Below are 24681 nucleotides of genomic sequence, written 5' to 3'. Positions count from 1 at the left end.
TTTAATTGTTTTTTTTTCACAAAGTGTCATTTTCCGCTAACTTGTGACAAAAAATAAAATCTTCTATGAACTCACCATACTCCTAACGGAATCCCTTTGGGTGTCTTCTTTCTAGAATGGGGTCATTTGTGGGGTTCCTATACTGCCCTGGCATTTTAGGGGCCATAAACCGTGAGGAGTAGTATTGAAACCAAATGTCGCAAAATTACCTGTGAAATCCTAAAGGTACTCATTGGACTTTGGGCCCCTTAGCGTACTTAGGGTGTAAAAAAGTGCCACACATGTGGTACCGCCGTACTCAGGAGAAGTAGTATAATGTGTTTTGGGGTGTATTTTTACACATACCCATGCTAAGTGGGAGAAATATCTCTGTAAATGACAATTGTTTGATTTTTTTCACACACAATTGTCCATTTACATAGAAATTTCTCCCACCCAGCATGGGTATGTGTAAAAATACACCCCAAAACACATTATACTACTTTTCCTGAGTACGGCGGTACCACATGTGCGACACTTTTTTGCAGCCTAGGTGCGCTAAGGGGCCCAACGTCCTATTCACAGGTCATTTTGAGGCATTTGTTTTCTAGACTACTCCTCGCGGTTTAGGGCCCCTAAAATGCCAGGGCAGTATAGGAACCCCACAAGTGACCCCATTTTAGAAAGAAGACACCCCAAGGTATTCCGTTAGGTGTATGGCGAGTTCATAGAAAATTTTATTTTTTGTCACAAGTTAGTGAAAAATGACACTTTGTGAAAAAAAACCAATAAAAATCAATTTCCGCTAACTTTTGACAAAAAATAAAATCTTCTATGAACTCGTCATACACCTAACAGAATACCTTGGGGTGTCTTTTCTTCTAAAATGGGGTCACTTGTGGGGTTCCTATACCGCCCTGGCATTTTACGGGCCCAAAACCGTGAGTAGTCTGGAAACCAAATGTCTCAAAATGAATGTTCAGGGGTATAAGCATCTGCAAATTTTGATAACAGGTGGTCTATGAGGGGGAGAATTTTGTGGAACCGGTCATAAGCAGGGTGGCCTTTTAGATGACAGGTTGTATTGGGCCTGATCTGATGGATAGGAGTGCTAGGGGGGTGACAGGAGGTGATTGATGGGTGTCTCAGGGGGTGGTTAGAGGGGAAAATAGATGCAATCAATGCACTGGGGTGGTGATTGGAAGGGAGTCTGAGGGGGATCTGAGGGTTTGGCCGAGTGATCAGGAGCCCACACGGGGCAAATTAGGGCCTGATCTGATGGGGAGGTGTGCTAGGGGGTGACAGGAGGTGATTGATGGGTGTCTCAAGGTGTGATTAGAGGGGGGAATAGATGCAAGCAATGCACTGGCGAGCTGATCAGGGCTGGGGTTTGAGGGCATTCTGAGGGTGTGGGCGGGTGATTAAGTGCCCTAGGGGCAGATAGGGGTCTAATCTGATAGGTAGCAGTGACAGGGGGTGATTGATGGGTAATTAGTGGGCGTTTAGGGTAGAGAACAGATGTAAACACTGCACTTGGGAGGTGATCGGACGTCGGATCTGCGGGCGATCTATTGGTGTGGGTGGGTGATCAGATTGCCCGCAAGGGGCAGGTTAGGGGCTGATTGATGGGTGGCAGTGACAGCGGGTGATTGATGGGTGGCAGTGACAGGGGGTGATTGATGGGTGGCAGTGACAGGGGGTGATTGATGGGTGGCAGTGACAGGGGGTGATTGACAGGTGATTGACAGGTAATCAGTGGGTTATTACAGGGGAGAACAGATGTAAATATTGCACTGGCGAATTGATAAGGGGGGGTCTGAGGGCAATCTGAGCGTGTAGGCGGGTGATTGGGTGCCCGCAAGGGGCAGATTAGGGTCTGATCTTACATAGTTACATAGTTATTTTGGTTGAAAAAAGACATACGTCCATCGAGTTCAACCAGTACAAAGTACAACTCCAGCCTGCTCCCTCACATATCCCTGGTGATCCAGAGGAAGGCGAAAAAACCCTTACAAGGCATGGTCCAATTAGCCCCAAAAGGGAAAAATTCCTTCCCGACTCCAGATGGCAATCAGATAAAATCCCTGGATCAACATCATTAGGCATTACCTAGTAATTGTAGCCATGGATGTCTTTCAACGCAAGGAAAGCATCTAAGCCCCCTTTAAATGCAGGTATAGAGTTTGCCATAACGACTTCCTGTGGCAATGCATTCCACATCTTAATCACTCTTACTGTAAAGAACCCTTTCCTAAATAAATGGTTAAAACGTTTTTCCTCCATGCGCAGATCATGTCCTCTAGTCCTTTGAGAAGGCCTAGGGACAAAAAGCTCATCCGCCAAGGTATTATATTGCCCTCTGATGTATTTATACATGTTAATTAGATCCCCTCTAAGGCGTCTTTTCTCTAGACTAAATAAACCCAGTTTATCTAACCTTTCTCGATAAGTGAGACCTTCCATCCCACGCATCAATTTTGTTGCTCGTCTCTGCACCTGCTCTAAAACTGCAATATCTTTTTTGTAATGTGGTGCCCAGAACTGAATTCCATATTCCGGATGTGGCCTTACTAGAGAGTTAAACAGGGGCAATATTATGCTAGCATCTCGAGTTTTTATTTCCCTTTTAATGCATCCCAAAATTTTGTTAGCTTTAGCTGCAGCTGCTTGGCATTGAGTACGATTATTTAACTTGTTGTCAATGAGTACTCCTAAGTCCTTCTCCAAGTTTGATGTCCCCAACTGTATCCCATTTATTTTGTATGGTGCTAGACCATTAGTACGTCCAAAATGCATGACCTTACATTTGTCAACATTGAATTTCATCTGCCATGTATGTGCCCATATAGCCATCCTATCCAGATCCTGTTGCAATATGACACTATCTTCCTGAGAGTTGATGATTCTGCACAATTTTGTATCATCTGCAAAAATAGCAACATTGCTCACTACTGCATCTACTAGGTCATTAATAAATAAATTGAAGAGCACTGGACCCAGAACAGACCCCTGTGGGACCCCACTGCTAACAGTCTCCCATTTTGAGTACGATCCATTGACCACAACTCTTTGTTTTCTGTCCATTAGCCAGTTCCCTATCCATGAACACAGACTCTTCCCCAGTCCTTGCATCCTCAACTTTTGCACCAGACTTTTGTGGGGAACAGTGTCGAAGGCCTTTGCAAAGTCCAAGTATATCACATCTACAGCATTCCCAATATCCATATTAGCATTCACTACCTCATAAAAGCTGAGCATGTTAGTCAAACAGGACCTGTCTTTAGTAAACCCATGTTGATGCTGAGAAATAAGATTATTTTTTACTATGAAGTCATGTATAGTATCTCTTAGTAACCCCTCAAATAGTTTGCATACAACTGATGTTAAACTTACAGGTCTATAATTTCCTGGATCAGATTTTTTGCCCTTCTTAAATAATGGGAAAACGTGGGCTGTACGCCAATCCACTGGGACTCTGCCAGTTGCAAGAGAGTCACAAAAGATAAGATAAAGGGGTTTATCTATAACTGAACTTAATTCCCTTAGGACCCGAGGATGCATGCCATCCGGGCCAGGTGCCTTGTCTATTTTTAATTTATTTAGTCTTGCCTTCACTTCTTCCTGCGTTAAGTATTTAATATTACAGTTAGAAGATTGAGACTCTTCTGCCTCTGTAGTTTGCAACAGTGCTGTTTCTTTTGTGAAGACAGAAGCAAAGAAAGCATTTAATAACTCTGCCTTACCTTGGTCATCCACCATTGAGTTCCCATCCTCATCCTTTAGGAGTCCTATACAGTCAACCTTTCTTTTTTTAGAGTTAATGTACTTGTAAAACTTTTTTGGGTTAGATTTGATATCCTTAGCGATTTGTTTTTCAGCTTCAATCTTTGCCTGCCTAATTTCTTTTTTACAATTTTTATTGCACTCCTTATAATTGCTTAGTGCAGCCTCGGTCCCCTCCTGTTTTAAGACCTTATAGGCATTCTTTTTCCTCTTCATTTTATCTTTAACCTTTCTATTCATCCATAGAGGCCTTTTTTTATTCCTAGACATTTTGTTTCCATATGGGATATACATACTACAGTATTGATTGAGTATAAGTTTAAAAGCTTGCCATTTCCCTTCAGTGTCTTCCCCTTGTAGTACATTATCCCAGTTCACCAAACTTAGTGCCTGCCTAATTTGAGTGAACTTTGCTTTTCTAAAATTCATAGTTTTAGTGGTCCCGCTGCCCCGTGGCCTATCAGTCACCAGATCAAACGTTATCATGTTGTGATCACTATTTCCCAAATGTTCTTGAACCTGCACATTTGATACATTATCTGGTCTATTAGAAATGATCAGATCCAGTAACGCATTCCCCCTAGTTGGTTCAGTTACCATTTGAGTCAAGTAATTGTCCTGTAGTGCTGCCAGAAATCTGCTGCTTTTACCAGAATGGGTAGCCTCAATACTCCAGTCAATGTCTGGAAAGTTGAAGTCGCCCATAATTATGACCTCATTTTTACCTGCAGCTTTTTCAATCTGCTGTAGTAATCGCAGTTCTGCAGCTTCATTATCCATCATGATCTGATGGGTAACAGTGACAGATGGTAATAGGGGGTGATTGATGGGTAATTAGTGGGTGTTTAGAGGAGAGAATAGATGTAAACACTGCGCTTGGGTGGTGATCTGATGTCGGATCTGCGGGCGATCTATTGGTGTGGGTGGGTGATCAGTTTGCCCGCAAGGGGCAGGTTAGGGGCTGATTGATGGGTGGCAGTGACAGGGGGTGATTGATGGGTGGCAGTGACAGGGGGTGATTGATGGGTGATTGACAGGTGATTGACAGGTGATCAGTGGGTTATTACAGGGAAGGACAGATAACATTTGTAAATATTGCCCTGGCGAATTGATAAGGGGGGGTCTGAGGGCAATCTGAGCGTGTAGGCGGGTGATTGGGTGCCCGCAAGGGGCAGATTAGAGTCTGATCTGATGGGTAACAGTGACAGGTGGTGATAGGGGGTGATTGATGGGTGATTGATGGGTAATTAGTGGGTGTTTAGAGGAGAGAATAGATGTAAACACTGCGCTTAGGTGGTGATCTGATGTCGGATCTGTGGGCGATCTATTAGTGTGGGTGGGTGATCAGATTGCCCGCAAGGGGCAGGTTAGGGGCTGATTGATGGGTGGCAGTGACAGGGGGTGATTGATGGGTGATTGACAGGTGATTGACAGGTGATCAGGGGGGATAGATGCATACAGTACATGGGGGAGGGGGGGGGGGTCTGGGGAGAATCTGAGGGGTGGGGGGGTGATCAGGAGGGAGCAGGGGGCAGGGGGGGATAAAAAAAAATAGCGTTGACAGATAGTGACAGGGAGTGATTGATGGGTGATTAGGGCGGTGATTGGGTGCAAACAGCAAACAGGGGTCTGGGGGGTGGGCAGGGGGGAGGTCTGATGGGTGCTGTGGGCGATCTGGGGCGGGGGGGGGGAAATCAGTGTGCTTGGTGCAGACTAGGGTGGCTACTGGGACCACCAGGGCAGGAGGCAACCTGTATAATACACTTTGTAAACATTACAAAGTGTATTATACACTTTGTATGCGGCGATCGTCGGGTTAACATCCCGCCGGCGCTTCCGTATGGCCGGCAGGATGTTGCGGCGGGTGAGCGAAGCCAGGCGGCTCCGCCCATGCCCCTACAAGGACCGCCGCCATTTGTCAATACGGCGGTCCTTGCGGGGTCCACTTCCCGGCCGCCAATTGTCAATATGGCGGTCGGGAAGTGGTTAAGATCCCCAATGACTCCCGTGCAAAGTGCAGTGATTGTTTGAACTCTGGTTCATGGCTTCTGTGTGATGCCACGTGTTCCCGCGGGCAAGAAGATGGATTGGAGAACCTCGTTCGTCGGGAGGCGCCGCTGTGTGGTTCAGGTGAATATTGAGCTTAAGGCCTGGAACCCACTAGCAGTTCGCTACTAAGCCGTTACTAAGGAGATTTGAAAAGCTCTTGCGTGATGTGATATTATAAAAATCCCCCATAGCTTTGCATTAGCGAGAGCTTTTCAAATCACTAGCACTTAGATAAAGCTGCTAGTGGGTTTGAGCCTCATAACCTGTCTCATAACCATCTATTATCCATTTCTATTTTCTCTAAGCTGGCACAGATGTAGTCACTCTCAGGGCTGGTGCACACTACGGCCGGATCCACACTATAAGCGCTTATGTGAGCGCTTGCGCTTGATTAGCGCTTGTTACAAAATCGCTCCCATTCACTTTCATTAAAATCGGGGTGAAAATCATGTAAAAGTGACTGCGATCGAGTACATTTTTCCTCGTACACAATCGCGGCGATTTTTACCGTGATTTTAATGAAAGTGAATGAGAGCGATTTTTTGAACAAGCGCTCAGCAAGTGCTAATCCAACACTATCCATCACAAAAGCGCTAATAGTGTGGATCCAGCCTACAAGAGCTTTTTAACCATTTAATGGCATCCTGTCGTATTAAAACGTCATGCTTACCGCTATTAACGGCAACATGACGTTTTAATACGTCGCGCGATCCCGCCGCCGCTCCGCACGTGTCCGCGCCGCTACCGCCGCCGTTTCCGTCGGGATCCCGTGTTTAGTGATTGGGGAAGAGGACCGAGCAGTCCTCTACCCAATCGCAATGCCTGGAGTGAATGGACGTGGCCGCAAACAGCGGCCACCTCCATTCACAAAACAGGAAACTGTTACATTTAAATAAAGTGTAAAAAAAAAAAAAAGTGATCACTTCCTATAACCGGAGTGTTCACTAGCGCCATCTTGTGGCCAAAAAGTATATTACACACACAAACACATACATATACATGTACATATACATTATTAATAAAATTAATAAAATTACACTTCCAACCCTCCCCCCCTCCAAAAAAAAACCACTTAAAAAAATAAATAAGCTAAAAATAAATCAATAAATAGTTGCCTTAGGGACTTAGCTTTTTTTATCTATATTTTATTAGGGAAAATTACTTTTAATTTATTACATAGGGGCTTGTAATTTGGGCCAGAACAAAAAAAAAAAAACCCAGAAAAATAACACCTATACTTCAAAATAATATATTGTCGCCGTATATTGTGATAGGGACATAATTTAAACTGTTTAATATTCGGGACAACTGGGTAAATAAAATGTGTTGGTTTTATCCAAGCGAGAATGTTTAATTTTAAACTATAATGGCTGAAAACTGAGAAGAAATTATTTTTTTCCCATTATTTTTGTATTTTTCCCATTTAAACGCATTTAGAATAAAAAAATTCTTAGCAAAATGTACTACCCACAGAAAGCCTAATTGGTGGCGAAAAAAAATGAGGTATAGATCATTTTCTTGTGATAAGTAGTAATAAAGTTATTAGGGAATAAAAGGGAGGAGCACTGACAGGTGAAAATTGCTCTGGTCCGTTAGGGTAAAAACCCTTGGGGGTGAACTGGTTAAAGAGATACTCTGACCAAGAATTGAACTTTATCCCAATCAGTAGCTGATACCCCCTTTTACATGAGAAATCTATTCCTTTTCACAAACAGACCATCAGCTGGCGCTGTATGACTGATATTGTGGTGAAACCCCTCCCACAAGAAACTCTGAGTACCGTGGTACTTCTGGCAGTTTTCTGTCTGTGAACCTTGCTGCATTGTGGGAAATAGCTGTTTACAGCTGTTTCTAACTGCGGAAAAAAGCATGCAGCAGCTACATCACCTGCCAGCAGTAAAATGTCACCATGTAATAAATGTCAGAATGTAAATCAGGGATTTAAAAGATTTTACCATGGGCAAACATTGACTAAATCATTTATACATAATTATTGTAAAAATGAAGCACTTTTTATTACATTATTTTTACTGGAGTTCCTCTTTAAGCACTAGTGATTTTAAAAGCTCTTGCTAAAGCAATGCTTTGGGGGATTTTTACAAATTCACATCGCTCCAGTGTGCACACACACATAGGATAACATTAGCAAAAGCTTTTAACATCACAAAGCGCTTAGAGAAGCTCTCGTAGTGTGAACAAGGTAGAGCTGGTGCACACCTAAAAGCGCTAGCGTAATCACAAGCGCTAAGCGTTTTTTTAACCACTTGCCGTCCGCCCACTCATAACGTGCGCCAGCAAAGTGGTAGCTGCAGGACCAGCGACGCACATCTGCGTCGCCGGCTGCAGGCTAATTAATCAGGATGCTTCCTGTCAATTCACGGCGGGGGGCTCCGTGAATAGCCTGCGGGCCGCCGATCGCGGCTCACAGGCTAAATGTAAACACAAGCGGAAATAATTTGCTTTGTTTACATTTTTACAACGCTGCTAACAGTAGCAGCATTGTACTAGATCAGCGATATCCGGCCAATCAGCGGCCGGGGATCGCTGTCACATGACAGGCAGGAGCCTGTTAGAGGCTGCACAGGACAGATCCGTTCCTGTGCAGCCTCCGATCTCCGGGGCAGGGATGGAGAAGAGGGAGAGGGGGAATCCTGCGGTGGAGGGGGCTTTGAGGTGCCCCCCCCCCCGCCACCCACACGCATGCAGGAGCGATCAGACCCCCCCAGCACATCATCCCCCTAGTGGGGAAAAAGGGGGGTGATCTGGTCACTCTGCCTGTTATGTGATCTGTGATGGGGGCTGTAGAGCCCACCCAGCACAGATCTTAGAAATCAGCGCTGGTCCTTAACCTCCTTGCCGGTTATCCCGAGCTCAGCTCGGGGTAACCTGCGCAGGAGGATATCTCAGGCCCCGCTGGGCCAATTTGCATAATTTTTTTTTTGTTACAAGCAGCTAGCACTTTGCTAGCTGCTTGTAACTTCCGATCGCCGCCGCCCGCCGCCGATCCGCCGCAATCCGCCGCGCCGAGTCGCTCCCCCCCGCCTCAGAGCCCTGCGCTGCCTGGCCAATCAGTGCCAGGCAGCGTTGAGGGGCGGATCGGGATTCCCTATGAGGTCCCGACGTCCATGACGTCGGTGACGTCATCCCGCCCCGTCGCCATGGCGACCGGGGAAGCCCTGCAGGAAATCCCGTTCTCAACGGGATTCCCTGCATACTCTGATCGCCGAAGGCGATCGGAGTGGGTGGGGGGATGCCGCCACTTAGCGGCTATCATGTAGCGAGCCCTTGGCTCGCTACATGATTTAAAAAAAATAAAAATTAAAAAAAATGTGCGGCGCTGCCTCCTTGCCGGATTTTTTAGACCGGCAAGGAGGTTAAGGGGGGGGGGGGGGGTTAAAGGCTGAGTCCTGAAGTGGTTAAATTATTTTTCAAAGCGATTTCAGGCATATGCCTGGTGATTTTCTAGGTATGCCTAGCAATTTTTGGAGCGTTTTGGTGTCGAGATTTTTTTTTTTTACAGTAGAGTTGTAATTGTACAGCTTTTGTAAAAAAAAAAAAAAAACACTTGGAAAATTGCTCTTTTCTAGCGTTTTTTAGAGCGATTTTCCATTTTCCTATATTTAACATTGAGGCTGAATTGTCTCATAAATGCTTCAGGACCCAACTTTGCGTTTGAGAAAAAAAGCACATCGCTCTGGTGTGATCCATCCCATTCAAATACATTAGCCAAGCATTTTTCAAAGCGCTAGAGGTGTGCATTGTGGTGTTTAGCCACTACTCTCCTGAGGACTGCACTCTCTCTAAATCCCTATACACAGGTACCGGCAGGGCCGAGCCTGGGCGGGTGCTGCGGGTGCAAGGCACCCAGGCGCCTGCCTCTGAGAGGCGCCGCCCGGCCGCCGCTCTCCCCCTGTGGCCGCCGCTCGCTCGCTCCCTTCCTCCCTCTAGCCGCCGGCGCCGCGTCAGACCTCGATCAGGCGGCCGGGCGCTAGGACCTAGCACGCCGCACTGATATGCGGAAGTGACATCACTTCCGCATATAGAGCGGGTGCGCCTGGCGCCTTCTTACTGGTCGGGTCGCCCGCTGATTGAGGTCTGAAGCTGCTGCAAGGTGAGGAGGGAGCGGCGGCGGCAGAGGCAGCAGCGGCGGGAGGGGAGGGTTGGGTGCGCTCCTGTCACTACCTAAACGGGGACCCTATACCCCCTGGCTACCTATCCTGGGCACATATTACCCCCTGGCTACCTATCCTGGGCACATATTACCCCCTGGCTACCTATCCTGGGCACATATTACCCTCTGGCTACCTATCCTGGGCACATATTACCCCCTGGCTACCTATCCTGGGCACATATTACCCCCTGGCTACCTATCCTGGGCACATATTACCCTCTGGCTACCTATCCTGGGCACATATTACCCCCTGGCTACCTATCCTGGGCACATATTACCCCCTGGCTACCTATCCTGGGCACATATTACCCCCTGGTTACCTATCCTGGGCACATATTACTCCCTGGCTACTTATCCTGGGCACATAATACCCCCTGGCTACCTATCCTGGGCACATAATACCCCCTGGCTACCTATCCTGGGCACATAATACCCCCTGGCTACCTATCCTGGGCACATAATACCCCCTGGCTACCTATCCTGGGCACATATTACCCCCTGGCTACCTATCCTGGGCACATATTACCCCCTGGCTACCTATCCTGGGCACATATTACCCCCTGGCTACCTATCCTGGGCACATATTACCCCCTGGCTACCTATCCTGGGCACATATTACCCCCTGGCTACCTATCCTGGGCACATATTACCCCCTGGCTACCTATCCTGGGCACATATTACCCCCTGGCTACCTATCCTGGGCACATATTACCCCCTGGCTACCTATCCTGGGCACATATTACCCTCTGGCTACCTATCCTGGGCACATATTACCCCCTGGCTACCTATCCTGGGCACATATTACCCCCTGGCTACCTATCCTGGGCACATATTACCCCCTGGTTACCTATCCTGGGCACATATTACTCCCTGGCTACCTATCCTGGGCACATAATACCCCCTGGCTACCTATCCTGGGCACATAATACCCCCTGGCTACCTATCCTGGGCACATAATACCCCCTGGCTACCTATCCTGGGCACATATTACCCCCTGGCTACCTATCCTGGGCACATATTACCCCCTGGCTACCTATCCTGGGCACATATTACCCCCTGGCTACCTATCCTGGGCACATATTACCCCCTGGCTACCTATCCTGGGCACATATTACCCCCTGGCTACCTATCCTGGGCACATATTACCCCCTGGCTACCTATCCTGGGCACATATTACCCCCTGGCTACCTATCCTGGGCACATATTACCCCCTGGCTACCTATCCTGGGCACATATTACCCCCTGGCTACCTATCCTGGGCACATATTACCCCCTGGCTACCTATCCTGGGCACATATTACCCCCTGGCTACCTATCCTGGGCACATATTACCCCCTGGCTACCTATCCTGGGCACATAATACCCCCTGGCTACCTATCCTGGGCACATAATACCCCCTGGCTACCTATCCTGGACACATAATACCCCCTGGCTACCTATCCTGGGCACATAATACCCCCTGGCTACCTATCCTGGGCACATAATACCCCCTGGCTACCTATCCTGGGCACATATTACCCCCTGGCTACCTATCCTGGGCACATATTACCCCCTGGCTACCTATCCTGGGCACATATTACCCCCTGGCTACCTATCCTGGGCACATATTACCCCCTGGCTACCTATCCTGGGCACATAATACCCCCTGGCTACCTATCCTGGGCACATAATACCCCCTGGCTACCTATCCTGGGCACATATACCCCCTGGCTACCTATCCTGGGCACATATACCCCCTGGCTACCTATCCTGGGCACATATACCCCCTGGCTACCTATCCCGGGCACATATACCCCCTGGCTACCTATCCCGGGCACATATACCCCCTGGCTACCTATCCCGGGCACATATACCCCCTGGCTACCTATCCCGGGCACATATACCCCCTGGCTACCTATCCTGGGGACACTGGCTGTTTGTCATTATGTGCATTTGCTGGTGAAAAGCAGTCTCTTGTTATGTGAATTTGCTGGTGAAAAGCAGTCTCTTGTTATGTGCATTTGCTGGTGAAAAGCAGTCTCTTGTTATGTGCATTTGCTGGTGAAAAGCAGTCTCTTGTTATGTGCATTTGCTGGTGAAAAGCAGTCTCTTGTTATGTGCATTTGCTGGTGAAAAGCAGTCTCTTGTTATGTGCATTTGCTGGTGAAAAGCAGTCTCTTGTTATGTGCATTTGCTGGTGAAAAGCAGTCTCTCGTTATGTGCATTTGCTGGTGAAAAGCAGTCTCTCGTTATGTGCATTTACATGGGGAAAAGCTGTCTCTCGTTATGTGCATTTACATGGGGAAAAGCTGTCTCTTATGTGCATTTAGTGGGGAATTTTTGTCAGTAAAAATCTTTTGTCAGTAAATTTTTAGGTATTTGTCAGTAAAAAAGAACGTGAAAGGTTGGCAACACTGGCAGGCTGTGTGGTGCAACGGGAAAGATACAGGCAGCCCACCTTGGGCTTGGCAGGGGAGAGGAGCCGACGTCAGCGAGCGAGAGTAGGGTGGCCGCAGGCAGCCATAAATACGCAGTGTGTGACTGCGTCGCACTCGCAGAGCCTCTCAGCCTGAGTCAGTCCAGAGACTAGCAGACTGTCACTTGCAGGAAGCCAAAGCCAGCCAGGAGCAAGCCCATGGAAGAGGGGTAGGAATGAGGTATCACATGCATGCGTAAAGAGGTGGAAGGTGTGGGTGTGATTAGGAAGGACATGGGTGTGGTTATGTGGTTGGGCGTGGTTAATTTAACCACTCCCATAGGCGCCAGAGAAAATCTTGCACCCAGGTGCCAGGCACCCCAGGCTCACCCCTGGGTACCGGGCATGGGGATTGGGACCCGATCCCTCAGGTGACATTGCAAAGCCGAGGCTGTACAGGCGCATTATTAGCCTGCATGCTAACAACGGGTTCTGTTGCTATTCGGGAGGGAGAGGGCCAGTGGAGGGGTGGAGGTGTGACAATACACATGAGCAATGCTCTTGTCCAGCACTCGGCTGAAGCAATCCACCAGGCTGATCCCTGGCCGAGCAGATGAGAGGGGCTGAGAGCTGCTGCCTCTGCCAAGTTTCATCTAGCGCAAGGTTGGGTAAACTTTCTTAGGACCAGGCTGCATTCCTTTAGAATGCGTCCCACTGCTACTGCAGCTCTCCGTCCGCCTCCCTCTCTTCCTGTACATCACTGAAACTAAATTGTGCAGGTAAATGTCAGAAATGTTCCATGGAGCATTGGAGGAAAATTATCTGTGTCATGGTCGATCTGCCCATAAATCGTCTGATGTATGGGCACCTTTTTCTAAACACTGTATCATCTGCCTTTTGTTTTTTTTGTTTTGTTTTTTTGCTTCAGTGTCACTTTAATGCAAAGAGACCATACCTGTGTGTATCTGAGAGGAAACATGCATTCTCTTTGTTTTTCACTACTAAATCAATACCAGACGCTCATCCTGCCACATTTATGCAAAGATTATCTATACAGGACAATAGAAGAACATTTTATATGAATGACCACAAAAGATGATCAATCGGATGCTCAGTATGCAGATTGTGATTGGACCAATCCATATCAGCTGCAACTGCATCTACGGTATGTTGAGCGTAATATAGTTTAGGACCGTGCACCCTCTGGCGCCCACACCAGCCACCTCCAACGCACCCAGGTACAGCACAGACGTTTTAGTGATGTCCATGTTTTGTGATGTTTAGCATCTCACATGCAATCGCACTTTAATGTTGTTTTTGCCACAGCACGTCTTTTCTGCAACGCTGTACTAAAAAACCATTAACTATAGTGCCGGACATTTCCTGTCTCTCCATATTTTGAAAATGAATCATGTGACATCACTGGGAGGGCATGGCTACATACCAGTATATAGCTATATGAAGTGTTTCAGATGCTGAAACCAGGATAATTAATGTAAAAGTGTGTGCCCTTAAGAATTTAGAACCTATGAGAAGGCTCTGCCACCACAGATTAAAGTAGCTGTAACACAGTGAGTAGATGAGGGAGTGCCTCATACAAATCTTGCATTATTAGAATATAGGGGTTTGTGTTTTTTTACAGACTTACCAAATATAGGCAGTCTGGCCTTCTTTTCATCCGAGGAGAGAGTGACTTGCACACGTGGTGGAATATGGTGTGGTGTGAGTGGAAGGCTTCTGTCACTGGTGGAGGAGGAGGCCGTCTGGAGGTTCCTCCTGGCATATGGTTCTTCCTCATGGTGTGCTCGCCCTGCTCTAGAAACTCCTCTGAGTGACAAGGTATCAGGGTCTCCTAGACGAGACAGAGGATGCTCAATAACTGGCAGGCGTGGCACTGAAGATCCAGGTGGGGAAAGAATGCGTCCAGACATCATTTGTGAGGGACCCACTCTAGCATAAAAAGCACAAGAGAGACTATAACCAATGCTCACAATAATTAAAAACGTTTGTAAAGTTACTTTTCAAAACATTTTAATGTGGTTGTTCATGATCAGTTACATTGATACAACTCCTGTATGGAGTACTTAACATTTTACATAAACCACAGTTTTCAAAACAAATATAAGGCACAGGTATTGACATCTGTAAAAAGATTAGAATTCAAACCATTGAACAGTTGGCAAGTACAAAAGTGCCATAGCAGTCACACACTAACAAAAGACTGCTGTTAACAAGAATATCAAAGTAAAACATATGGAATATAAGAACAAAGAAGAAATGCCATTGATGTTATTTTTAAATCTACTAAGTGTATCTGATTTTTTTTTTTATACAGTAGCTCTAATTTTTTAAACTCTAGATCCAATTCTATACTGCAGGGGCAAACCCAGGATTTTCAAAGGGGGATTCCTGAAAGGTCTCCCTCAGCCATGCACAATATAGTATAATAATATGGTAGGATCATGCTGGGTACACATAAAGCTATTTCCTATCCGATAAACCAACAATGGGATTGTTTGCATACAGATAATAATGACAGCTGACATTGGTAATGAAGGGGGATGCAGAGGCACAGGGCTGTGTTCATACCTAACTCTGTTAAGTTCCTTAGAGCTGCTCCATGCTCTGTACACACAAAGCTGCTCCATGCTCTGTACACACACTGCTGCTCCATGCTCTGTACACACACTGCTGCTCCATACTCAGTACACACACTGCTGCTACATCCAAAGTCAACGGTAGCAGGGAAAGAAAGGGGGCAGTGCTGTGAGCTGCAGGATGCCTGCAGATATTCTGGTGTCTTAACTTGTGCCTGTCCCCAGACACTGCACCAGCCCTGGTCTGAGGGGGAATTCTGGGCAGCTGTAATCCCCCCCCTGCGTTTGCCTATGTATACTGCAGTCATTGTATAGTTAATGAGTTATGTGATTTCTATTCTTAAAGAACCTCTGTTTGTGTTAGTGAGTTGGTTATTTTTGCAGTTTCTTAAAACCATGTTTCCTGCCATCCAGCCAAGGAAATTAAACAATAAACATCTTCAAAATGAGTGTGAACTAGCTAAACTATTGTTTGCCTGAAACAGTTAAATTCCTGTGCTCTTAAGTGTCTGGGTATTTCCTTCACCTCAGTTGAGGGTGACATTGACAAAGCCTCTTTTACACACAAAAAAAAGGTGTTCAAATGAAGGTACCTTATTTTTTCTTTTGATACCACCACACTTGTGTTTGGTATGATGATTTAATGATGTGTCAAGATATGATGCTCAAATATCCATGTTGCAAAATGTTCTAATAATCAATTATCATTTCATGAGAGATTGGTACAACCTACTTCATAACATTAGATGCATAATATATAGAAGTTACCTCATCAACTGATGGAGGCACCTGTACCTCATCTGTACCATCCTGTGACCAGTGACATCACTTCCTGTATGAGAAGTGCAGGAACTCCATCTTATTTAATCATTGTATTATCTCTATTAATAGACAGCAATCCATGATAGACCTCCAGCATGAGACAGTCTCCATGACATACTCCTAATGACATCACTTCCGATCACCTTGTTATTGATCTCATCTGACGAATCATCTTGGACGAGCACAGGTTGACCCTATTGTTCTCCTAATCACACTGCCTGCTCTATCATGCGCTGTGCCATTGGACATTCTCTCCTAGGTCTATGTCAAGAAGAGCATTTCTATTCTGAGATCACAATGAAAGCCAAAACAATCATGACTTATTAGTTTCGCTGTCGAAAGTATGATGTTTGTATGTACTATGTCTATAGGGAAAGTTAGCTTTAGGTAAAGGTCAGGAGACAAAGCTAAGTACACATGCTAGATGACACTTGGCTGAGGTTACCATTCATGATTGCCTCCGCCTGATAATCTAGCATGTGTACAGGTATCCCCGACAGGTGTTCCCAGGTGTACAGGTGTCCTCCGACATTGCACAAAGACGGAGTGCCTCTAACAATGCCTCACCGATGCCCGAGCCCCATTTTTCCCCTCCTTACTCCACCCACTGGAACCCACTCCATTGCCCGCCATGCCATTTACGCTCCCTCCCCCTCCCCAGCAACAGAATGCTAAACTAGCCTGTAGGCTAGCAATGTGTCTGCACAGTACAGCACACAGCCCCAAATTGTCACCTGAGGTATCAAGTCCCGATCTAAAAGGGTCACAGTGATTGTGCCTGTGTACACACCACCTTAATGGTAGGGTATCCAGAGGAGTGAGGGATACCTTGTGGGATTTACAAGAGGTTATTCCTAGAAATTAGAAAATATTTCAACTTTCTTACTTTCAGTGAATCAATAATTATCCTTCTGTATCTGATTCATGAAAAAATCCAATTCAACCTCTGCTAATTTTGGGTATGGCAGGATAAAAAATAAAACGCTCACATTACTAGCTATTACCAGTATTCTTAAACTGATATCTGAGGTCCCCATTAATGGTGCAATTTTTAGTGAGTGATCCTATTTTCGATCAGATAACCATCCACAGCAAAAAAAAATGAAGGAGATTCTCCTCCGCCCCTCCTCTACTCTCACCTAAAAGCCCCTCTCAGCCTCTTCCAGGTCAGCCATCGGCTGGGAGGGCTCTGTGCATGCGCACAATGTCAATCATGCACAGAGCGTTCCTGGCCCCAATCAAGGTCAGGTCAGCCAGGTCAGCGCCGCGCACTACTACCCAACCTGGCCAACCCAGAAAGCCTAAGGGGGGCGTTTAGGTGACAGTGGAGGGGAGCAGAGGAGATCGGAGGGAGCGGTGGGCATGTGGTCTGCTTCATCCCATACATGACTGATCACCCGGTTTTAAAATTTGTGTCAACTCTGGGGCATAGTAATGTGATTGTACATATGCCGATTGACCAGTTCTTTGAAGGTGCCCATCAATGATACAATCTTGAGTCTTGTACAATCTTACCAAATCTATTTAATAGGAGGGTAAACCAAATGCATATATTTCGAATGGATACTTCAGGTAAGCCTTCATATTACATACAGTAGAATCAATAAAATTGTACAATCAAGAGTATTTCATTAATTGGTTTCTTTAGGAGACGATCAATAATAGATCATTAAGGATCAGTTGGACTCAGCAGCTACTCTGTTTTCATATAATATGATCTAAAAAAAATCAGATCGAAAATATGATTGTTCACAAAAAAATGGCCATTTTTAACCACTTGAGGACCGCAGTGTTAAAGCCCCCTAGTGACAGGACATTTTTTTACTAAATTGGCCACTGTAGCTTTAAGGCCTCGCTGCAGGGCCGGACAACTCAGCACACAAGTGATTTCCCCCCCCCCCCCCCCCTTCCTTTTCTCCCAACCAACAGAGCTCTCTGTTAGTGGGGTCTGATCGCTTCCCCCATGTTTATATTTTTTTGAAAATATTTTTCTTCTTTTTTAAAAAAGAAATGTACTTTTTTTTTTTTTAAATGAAATTTCCCTCCCTCCCTTCCTCCCCTAGTCAGCCTATCACAGCGATCGGCTGTGATAGGCTTCAGCCTATCACAGTGGATTGCTCCTGTGTCCCCTAGGGGGACAGCCGTGTCACACGGCTGTCACCAGTACTGCGCTGCCTTAGATCGCAGCGCTGTACATAGTTATTATACAGTGGTTTCGCCGTCTAACAGTCTCCGAGCAGCGATCGCCACTGGGAGACTAAAGGTGGAGCGGAGCTCCGTCATCCAAGCAGAGATGCGCTCCTGCAATCCCCATAGGAAGCTATTCACGCCAACAGGTTAAGGTGACTATACATCTCTTGACTTGGCCAATCGACCATTAGATTCAATAATTATTATCAAATTGGATGTAAATCAGTGCCACCACGAGCATGCCCAATCGACAATATGACCAATTTTAGGCTGAAATCGGTCACATGTATCAATCGGACATGCTACAAGATGTCAGGCCATCGTGGTCGATCGAGCGTGCAGTGATAAACGTGAGCGATATCAGGACAAGTGACTAAACCCCTGGCGCTGCCCACCTGGCACATGTGACCTCTACACACGCAATGCACTACACACCGGCGGAGGAAGAAAATAGAAGAGGAAGAACCGGAAGATGGATGGGCACCACGCGGTGGGCGGCACAGGACAGGTAATGTATCAATGCACACACCAGGAGCGGACGTAAGAGATTTAATGCTGAAATCAATCTGGAATCAGCCTGCGGAGTATGGGCAGCCGACAGATCTCTCTCTGATCAGATTCGATCAGAGAGAGATTTGCCTCTTGGTGGAATCTGCCCATCATCACCAGATGTAGGCTCTGATGTGATTATCTTCTGTAGAGTGCCAAATCCAAGTGTTTAAAATCCTTATCAGGAAGGGGACTGTACCATCCATCCCACGCAGCACACTGAATGTTAGGCAGGACCTTCAGCCGTTCATGTTGTACAGCAGGCATTACATTCACTAACAATCACCACATAAATTATATTAGTTTTGCTCTAGTAAATGCACCACTGACTGTATTATGTCAGAGGAATGAATGCTGCAGATAAGGGAAAGGTGTACATGACTAATGAGCGGCCAGTTACACTGCTGGCTGTTCTGTGAGGTAATGCTGTAGCCTTTTACACACAATTCAAGTTATAAAGAATACTGCTGCACTTTGTGCTGAGCAACTAAGTTTTTCTTTCAGGACTATCTGTACAAATGTTAACCTAAAATATGAACATAAGTGATATATATGGTGAATATCAGCAGCAATAAACAAAGGTTTCTTCAGAAATCCTTGTCTAATTAGCACCAATTTAATAGTCTTTTAATCCACCAAAACATCCCCGCTATTCAAGCAATTAAAGGCCCTTTGTAGACGGTGCATTTAAATTCTGCCCATTCAGTGACATGGCCTGCGTGCTGCTGAGCCTCAGACAAACAAGCTGTACCATTGCCTCTAAAGTTTACATTCACGTATATATTGAAGAAAACTCACTGTGAAGATGTGCGGTTTTCCTCTGTAAATTCTTATTATCCAGTCCTGCTCACTTTGCAGTCCTCAGTGTTTGTTGTAGTGTTGTTCTCTTCATTGTACAGAGACAAGTTGCCAAAGGCAACAGAGAAGTTCTGAAATCTCCTGCCAGTGTATTGTAATGGGATGAGGCTGCGGCCAGCACTGGGAGGCCGGACTGCCAATCACTGCAGTAACCAAGCCCAGAGGCTTTATGTGGCTTGTGAACTGAAGTTACAGCCACACCTTTACCCTGATCACTACAACACAACAGGCCGTGTACAGTATAATCTGACACCGCTGAATACTGTTATTTCCTAGCAGTGGGATAGCTTGGTAGCTTATAGTAAATATGGAAAGAGAAGCAACTACAGCTTTGTATCTTTTTTTTTTTTTAGTTTTTTGTATCTTTTTTTTTTACTTATTTTAAAAGGAAACCAGAGACGATAAAAATGTTATACATACCCGGGGCTTCCTCCAGCCCCATGCGCATACATCGCTACCACGCCGCCATCCTCAGCCTTCTCTATCAGCTGTAACGAGTCCTGTAACTGCGGCCAAGTTTTTAGCCCATCGTTAGTGGGCAGAGCTGGGACAAGGGCCTCCAGCACCCAAGGCTGAGACACCAAAGTGCCCCCTCCATCCCTCCCACCCCAGCCGTCACACACTGATTGCTATTAGACTAAGAGGTGCCCCAGGGCCTCCAACACCTTAATCTCTAGTTATCTGGCTTGCAGTCACTGCCATGTATCCCCTTTTCTTATTTCTCTCTGCTTCAAACACAATAGGGGAATGCTAGCTGAGTGAGTTGTGTGCCCCCTCCTACACTGCGCCCTGAGGCTGGAGCCTCTCTCGCCTCTGCCTCGGCCCTGCCCTGTTAGTGGGTATGGTTATAAATAATGGCAGTTGGTGCTGTCTAGTTCTTTTCTTGTCTGCCAGTAGTGAAGATGATGTTGTGCAGACTCACTGTAGATCAAACACCATGAATTAATTACAAGGCGAATATCAATTATTTCTTGATCTCGCTACTATTTTTTAACTTCTCACTTTGCAATTTATTGATTTATTTTTCCCCCTTTCGCTAAAGTGCCCCTCTAAAGTGACACTGAAGCGAGAAAAAAGGTTGCAATGAGCATATGAGACCTCCCACAATGCATCACTGTCGCTTTGTTGTCCCTGAAAGCTAAACACACCTTCCGAACAGCTGGAATGCAATGACCTGTCAGCTTGTTAATATTACAGAGCCAACAGAGCCAAACTAATACAACATGCATACGGACTGTTTCGGGCTGGCTGATCCTCATCAGTGCATGGCATGGATTAATGTGGCTCTATGAGGTAGGTCTTGAAAAAAACACAAAAATACAGATTGCCCAGCAAGTTCATGGTGAACCGGAACTCCTAGGAGTGTGTAAGAGGCTGAAGGACCAAAAAAGCCTCCTTACTAAAAATGCAATGTAAAACACAATTTTGCCTTCTGAAAGGATACGTCCAAGGAGAATAAAAAACAAAAATCCACTCACCTGGGGCTTCCTCCAGCCCCTGGCAGCCGTCCTGTGCCCTCGCCGCAGCTCCGGTGGCTCCCGGTCTCCCCCGTTGCCGACTTGGTGAGGTCGGCATCTGCAGTGGAGGAGACCGGGATCCACATGAGCTGCGGTGAGGGCACAGGATGGCTGCCAGGGGCTGGAGGAAGCCCCAGGTGAGTGGATTTTTGTTTTTTATTGTACTTGGATGTATCCTTTAAAACAGAAGGTATTTGCTATTATTCAGGTTGGAGTGATTCTTTTTGGTGTCCCACAGTGCAATACGATTCTCACCCAATCACAATTGCACTGTATTCTGCATTTTTGGTGTATTTTTGTTGCGCATGCATTTGTGAGTCCAATGCAGACCCTAGGGCCCTTTTACACTTAATGCGTTGCTATCCGTTGCCAGTTTTTCGGCATATAGTGTGAAAGAGGCCATAGGGAGACATGATCACCGGAATGCACATCAGTTGTTCTTTCAGTTACAACTGACAGTAACTGATATAGGCCTTGATTCACTAACCGGCACTGAGCCGGTTAGTGTGCCTTATCACTTAGTGGGCACAAACTACAGCTCTAACCTTATCTGAGGTTAGTGTGCCTTATCTGAGTTAATGTGCCTTATCTGAGTTAATGTGCCTTATCTGAGTTAATGTGCCTTATCTGAGATTAGTGTGCCTTATCTGAGGTTAGTGTGCCTTATCTGAGTTAATGTGCCTTATCTGAGGTTAGTGTGCCTTATCTGAGGTTAGTGTGCCCCTTAAGTAGCTTTGTGCACACTAAAAGATGCACAAAGCTACATCGTGCACTGCACCTTGCACAGTGCGTACAGCGTAATGCGTCGATCTTTGCGCACGGTTCGACGGTAACGTCGCATCCGCTATACTGTATATGATGCGACCATAAGGTCACATAGGATGCAACGATAACGGTGCACTGATGCACCGTATAGGTCGCATCCTATGCCACCTTAAGGTCGCATCATGTACAGTTTAGCAGGTGTGATATCGTGCAGTGCGCGATGTAGCTTTGTGCATCTTTTAGTGTGCACAAAGCTACTTAAGGGGCGCTAAGTTCAGATAAGCCACACTAACCTCAGATAAGGTACACTAACTCAGATAAAGCACTCTAACTCAGATAAGGCACACTAACTCAGATAAGGCACACTAACCTCAGATAAGGCACACTAACCTCAGATAAGGCCCACTAACCTCAGATAAGGCACACCAGTGGCGTACCTACCGTCAAGCGGCAGGGGCGGCCCGCACCGGGTGTCTTGATGCTTAGGGGGTGACACCCGGAGTCCTGTGTTGCCGCCCCTGCCGCTGTGGCCGTCCCCGCTGACAACCTATGTGTCGTGTCCCCCCCCCCCCCCCCCCCGGCCTTCCCCGGTGACAGGCAGGACTCAGGAGCAGCCCAGCTTCAGACCTCCGACCAGCCGGCGACCAGTGGGCGGGCGCTAGGACCCAGCGGACACCGCACTGATATGCGGAAGTGACATCACTTCCGCATATACGGCGTGGTGTTCACTGAGTTCGGTGCGCCCGCATACTGGTCGCCGGCTGATACTGAGGTCTGAAGCTGGGCTGCTCCTGCCTGTCACCGGGGAAGGCCTGTGAGGTGAGGTGAGGTGAGGGGGGGGGGGGGGGACACATAGGTTGTCAGCGGGGACGGCCACGGGGGGGTGTAAAATCCCAAATTTGCACAACGTGTGAAGGGCACCTGTCACTATCTAACCTGGGGGGGATCCCTATTACTATCTAACCTAGGGGGTCCCTGTCACTAACTGGGGGTCGCTGTCACTATCTAACCTGGGGGGTCCCTGTCACTATCTAACCTGGGGGGTCCCTGTCACTATCTAACCTGGGGGGTCCCTGTCACTATCTAACCTGGGGTGTCCCTGTCACTATCTAACCTGGGGGGTCCCTGTCACTATCTAACCTGGGGGGTCGCAGTCACTAACTAACCTGGGGGGTCCCTGTCACTATCTAACCTGGGGAGTCCCTGTCACTATCTAACCTGGGGGGTACCTGTCACTATCTAACCTGGGGGGTCCCTGTCACTAACCTGGGGGTCGCTGTCACTATCTAATCTAGGAGGGTCCCTGTCACTATCTAACCGGGGGTCGCAGTCACTAACTAACCTGGGGGTCACTGTCACTATCTAACCTGGGGGTCGCTGTCACTATCTAACCTGGGGGGGTCGCAGTCACTAACTAACCTGGGGGTCGCAGTCACTAACTAACCTGGGGGTCGCTGTCACTATCTAACCTGGGGGGTCCCTGTCACTATCTAACTGGGGGTCGCTGTATCTATCTAACCTGGGGGTCACTGTCACTATCTAACCTGGGGGGTCGCTGTCACTAACCTAGGGGTCGCTGTCACTATCTAACCTGGGGGATCCCTGTCACTATCTAACTGGGGGTCGCTGTCACTATCTAACCTGGGGGGTCCCTGTCACTATCTAACCTGGGGGTTGCTGTCACTATCTAACCTGGGGGGTCGCTGTCACTACCTAACCTGGGGTTTCCTGTCACTATCTAACCTGGGGTTTCCTGTCACTATCTAACCTGGGGGTTGCTGTCACTATCTAACCTGGGGGTCACTGTCACTATCTAACCTGGGGGTCACTGTCACTATCTAACCTGGGGGTCACTGTCACTATCTAACCTGGGGGGGTCACTGTCACTATCTAACCTGGGGGGGTCCCTGTCACTATCTAACCTGGGGGGTCCCTGTCACTATCTAACCGGGGTTCGCTGTCGCTATCTAAGCTGGGGGGGTCGCTGTCTAACCTGGGGGGGTCGCTGTCTAACCTGGGGGGGTCGCTGTCTAACCTGGGGGGGTCGCTGTCTAACCTGAGGGGTCGCTGTCGCTATCTAAACTGGGGGTCCCTGTCGCTATCTAAACTGGGGGTCCCTGTCACTATCTAGAATTCAAATATACCAGCACTCCAGCTTTCTAAAAGAATCACGCTCTTTTATTGATATTGGTAACCACACACGCCTTGAGAAAGGGGGACCCTGCGAGGCCCCGAAACAATTGTCGGTCATTTCTGTGGATATGTTAGCTCAATAAAAGAGCGTGATTCTTTGAGAAAGCTGGAGTGCTGGTATATTTGAATTCTGGACTTATACTTTGGTGGTTTGCCTATACCACAATACCAAGCACCCTACCTAAGATGGTGTGCCCAGTCACAACTTTTCCTGTTCCTGTCACTATCTAAACTGGGGGTTCATGTCACTACACAAACTGGGGGGCACCAGTCACTAGCTGAACTAGGGGGCACCAGTCACTAGCTAAACTGGGGGGCACCTGTCACTAGCTGAACTGGGGGGCACCTGTCACTACCTAAACTGGGGGGTACCTGTCACTACCTAAACTGGGGGGGTACCTGTCACTAACTGAACTGGGGGGCTCCAGTCACTAATTGAGCTGGGGGGCTCCTGTAACTACCTAAACTGGGGGGCTCCTGGCACTACCTAAACTATCTAGGCCAGCCAGCCCAACATAACCACCAGCCAACCAGCCCAGAATCACTGGCAAAAAGGCCACAGCATCACCACCAGTCAGGCCAGCATTTACTTCAACCAGCCAGTCCAGCCACAGCATCACCGCCAGCCAGCCCAGCCACAGCATCACCGCCAGTCAGGCCACAGCATCACTGCCAGGCCTTTCAGCTCACACATCATCGCCAATCCAGACAAAAATAGTATTGCCAGCCAGGCACAGCAGCCAGTAGAGGAGAATTCAGAAGCCAGGTGAGAGGTGTCTACCATATTAATGGGGCATTCTGCCTATTTATTTG

The 24681-nt window shown here is 47.2% G+C and overlaps 1 protein-coding gene across 1 annotated transcript in view; it reads right to left on the bottom strand.

The window, feature by feature from the left end:
* The window catches only part of LOC137546384 (EF-hand calcium-binding domain-containing protein 6-like), a 147987-nt gene that overhangs the window by 105706 nt on the left and 17600 nt on the right, over nucleotides 1-24681 (bottom strand). The window contains exon 2 of the mRNA XM_068268771.1: nucleotides 14026-14327. Coding sequence (XP_068124872.1) covers nucleotides 14026-14311 — 286 coding nt within the window. The 5' untranslated portion in view covers nucleotides 14312-14327. The remainder of the gene's footprint in view (nucleotides 1-14025; nucleotides 14328-24681) is intronic.

This window comes from Hyperolius riggenbachi, chromosome 1 (genome assembly GCF_040937935.1).
Source record: "Hyperolius riggenbachi isolate aHypRig1 chromosome 1, aHypRig1.pri, whole genome shotgun sequence".
Classification (NCBI taxonomy): domain Eukaryota; kingdom Metazoa; phylum Chordata; class Amphibia; order Anura; family Hyperoliidae; genus Hyperolius; species Hyperolius riggenbachi.
This window is presented reverse-complemented; position numbering and strand designations above follow the sequence as displayed.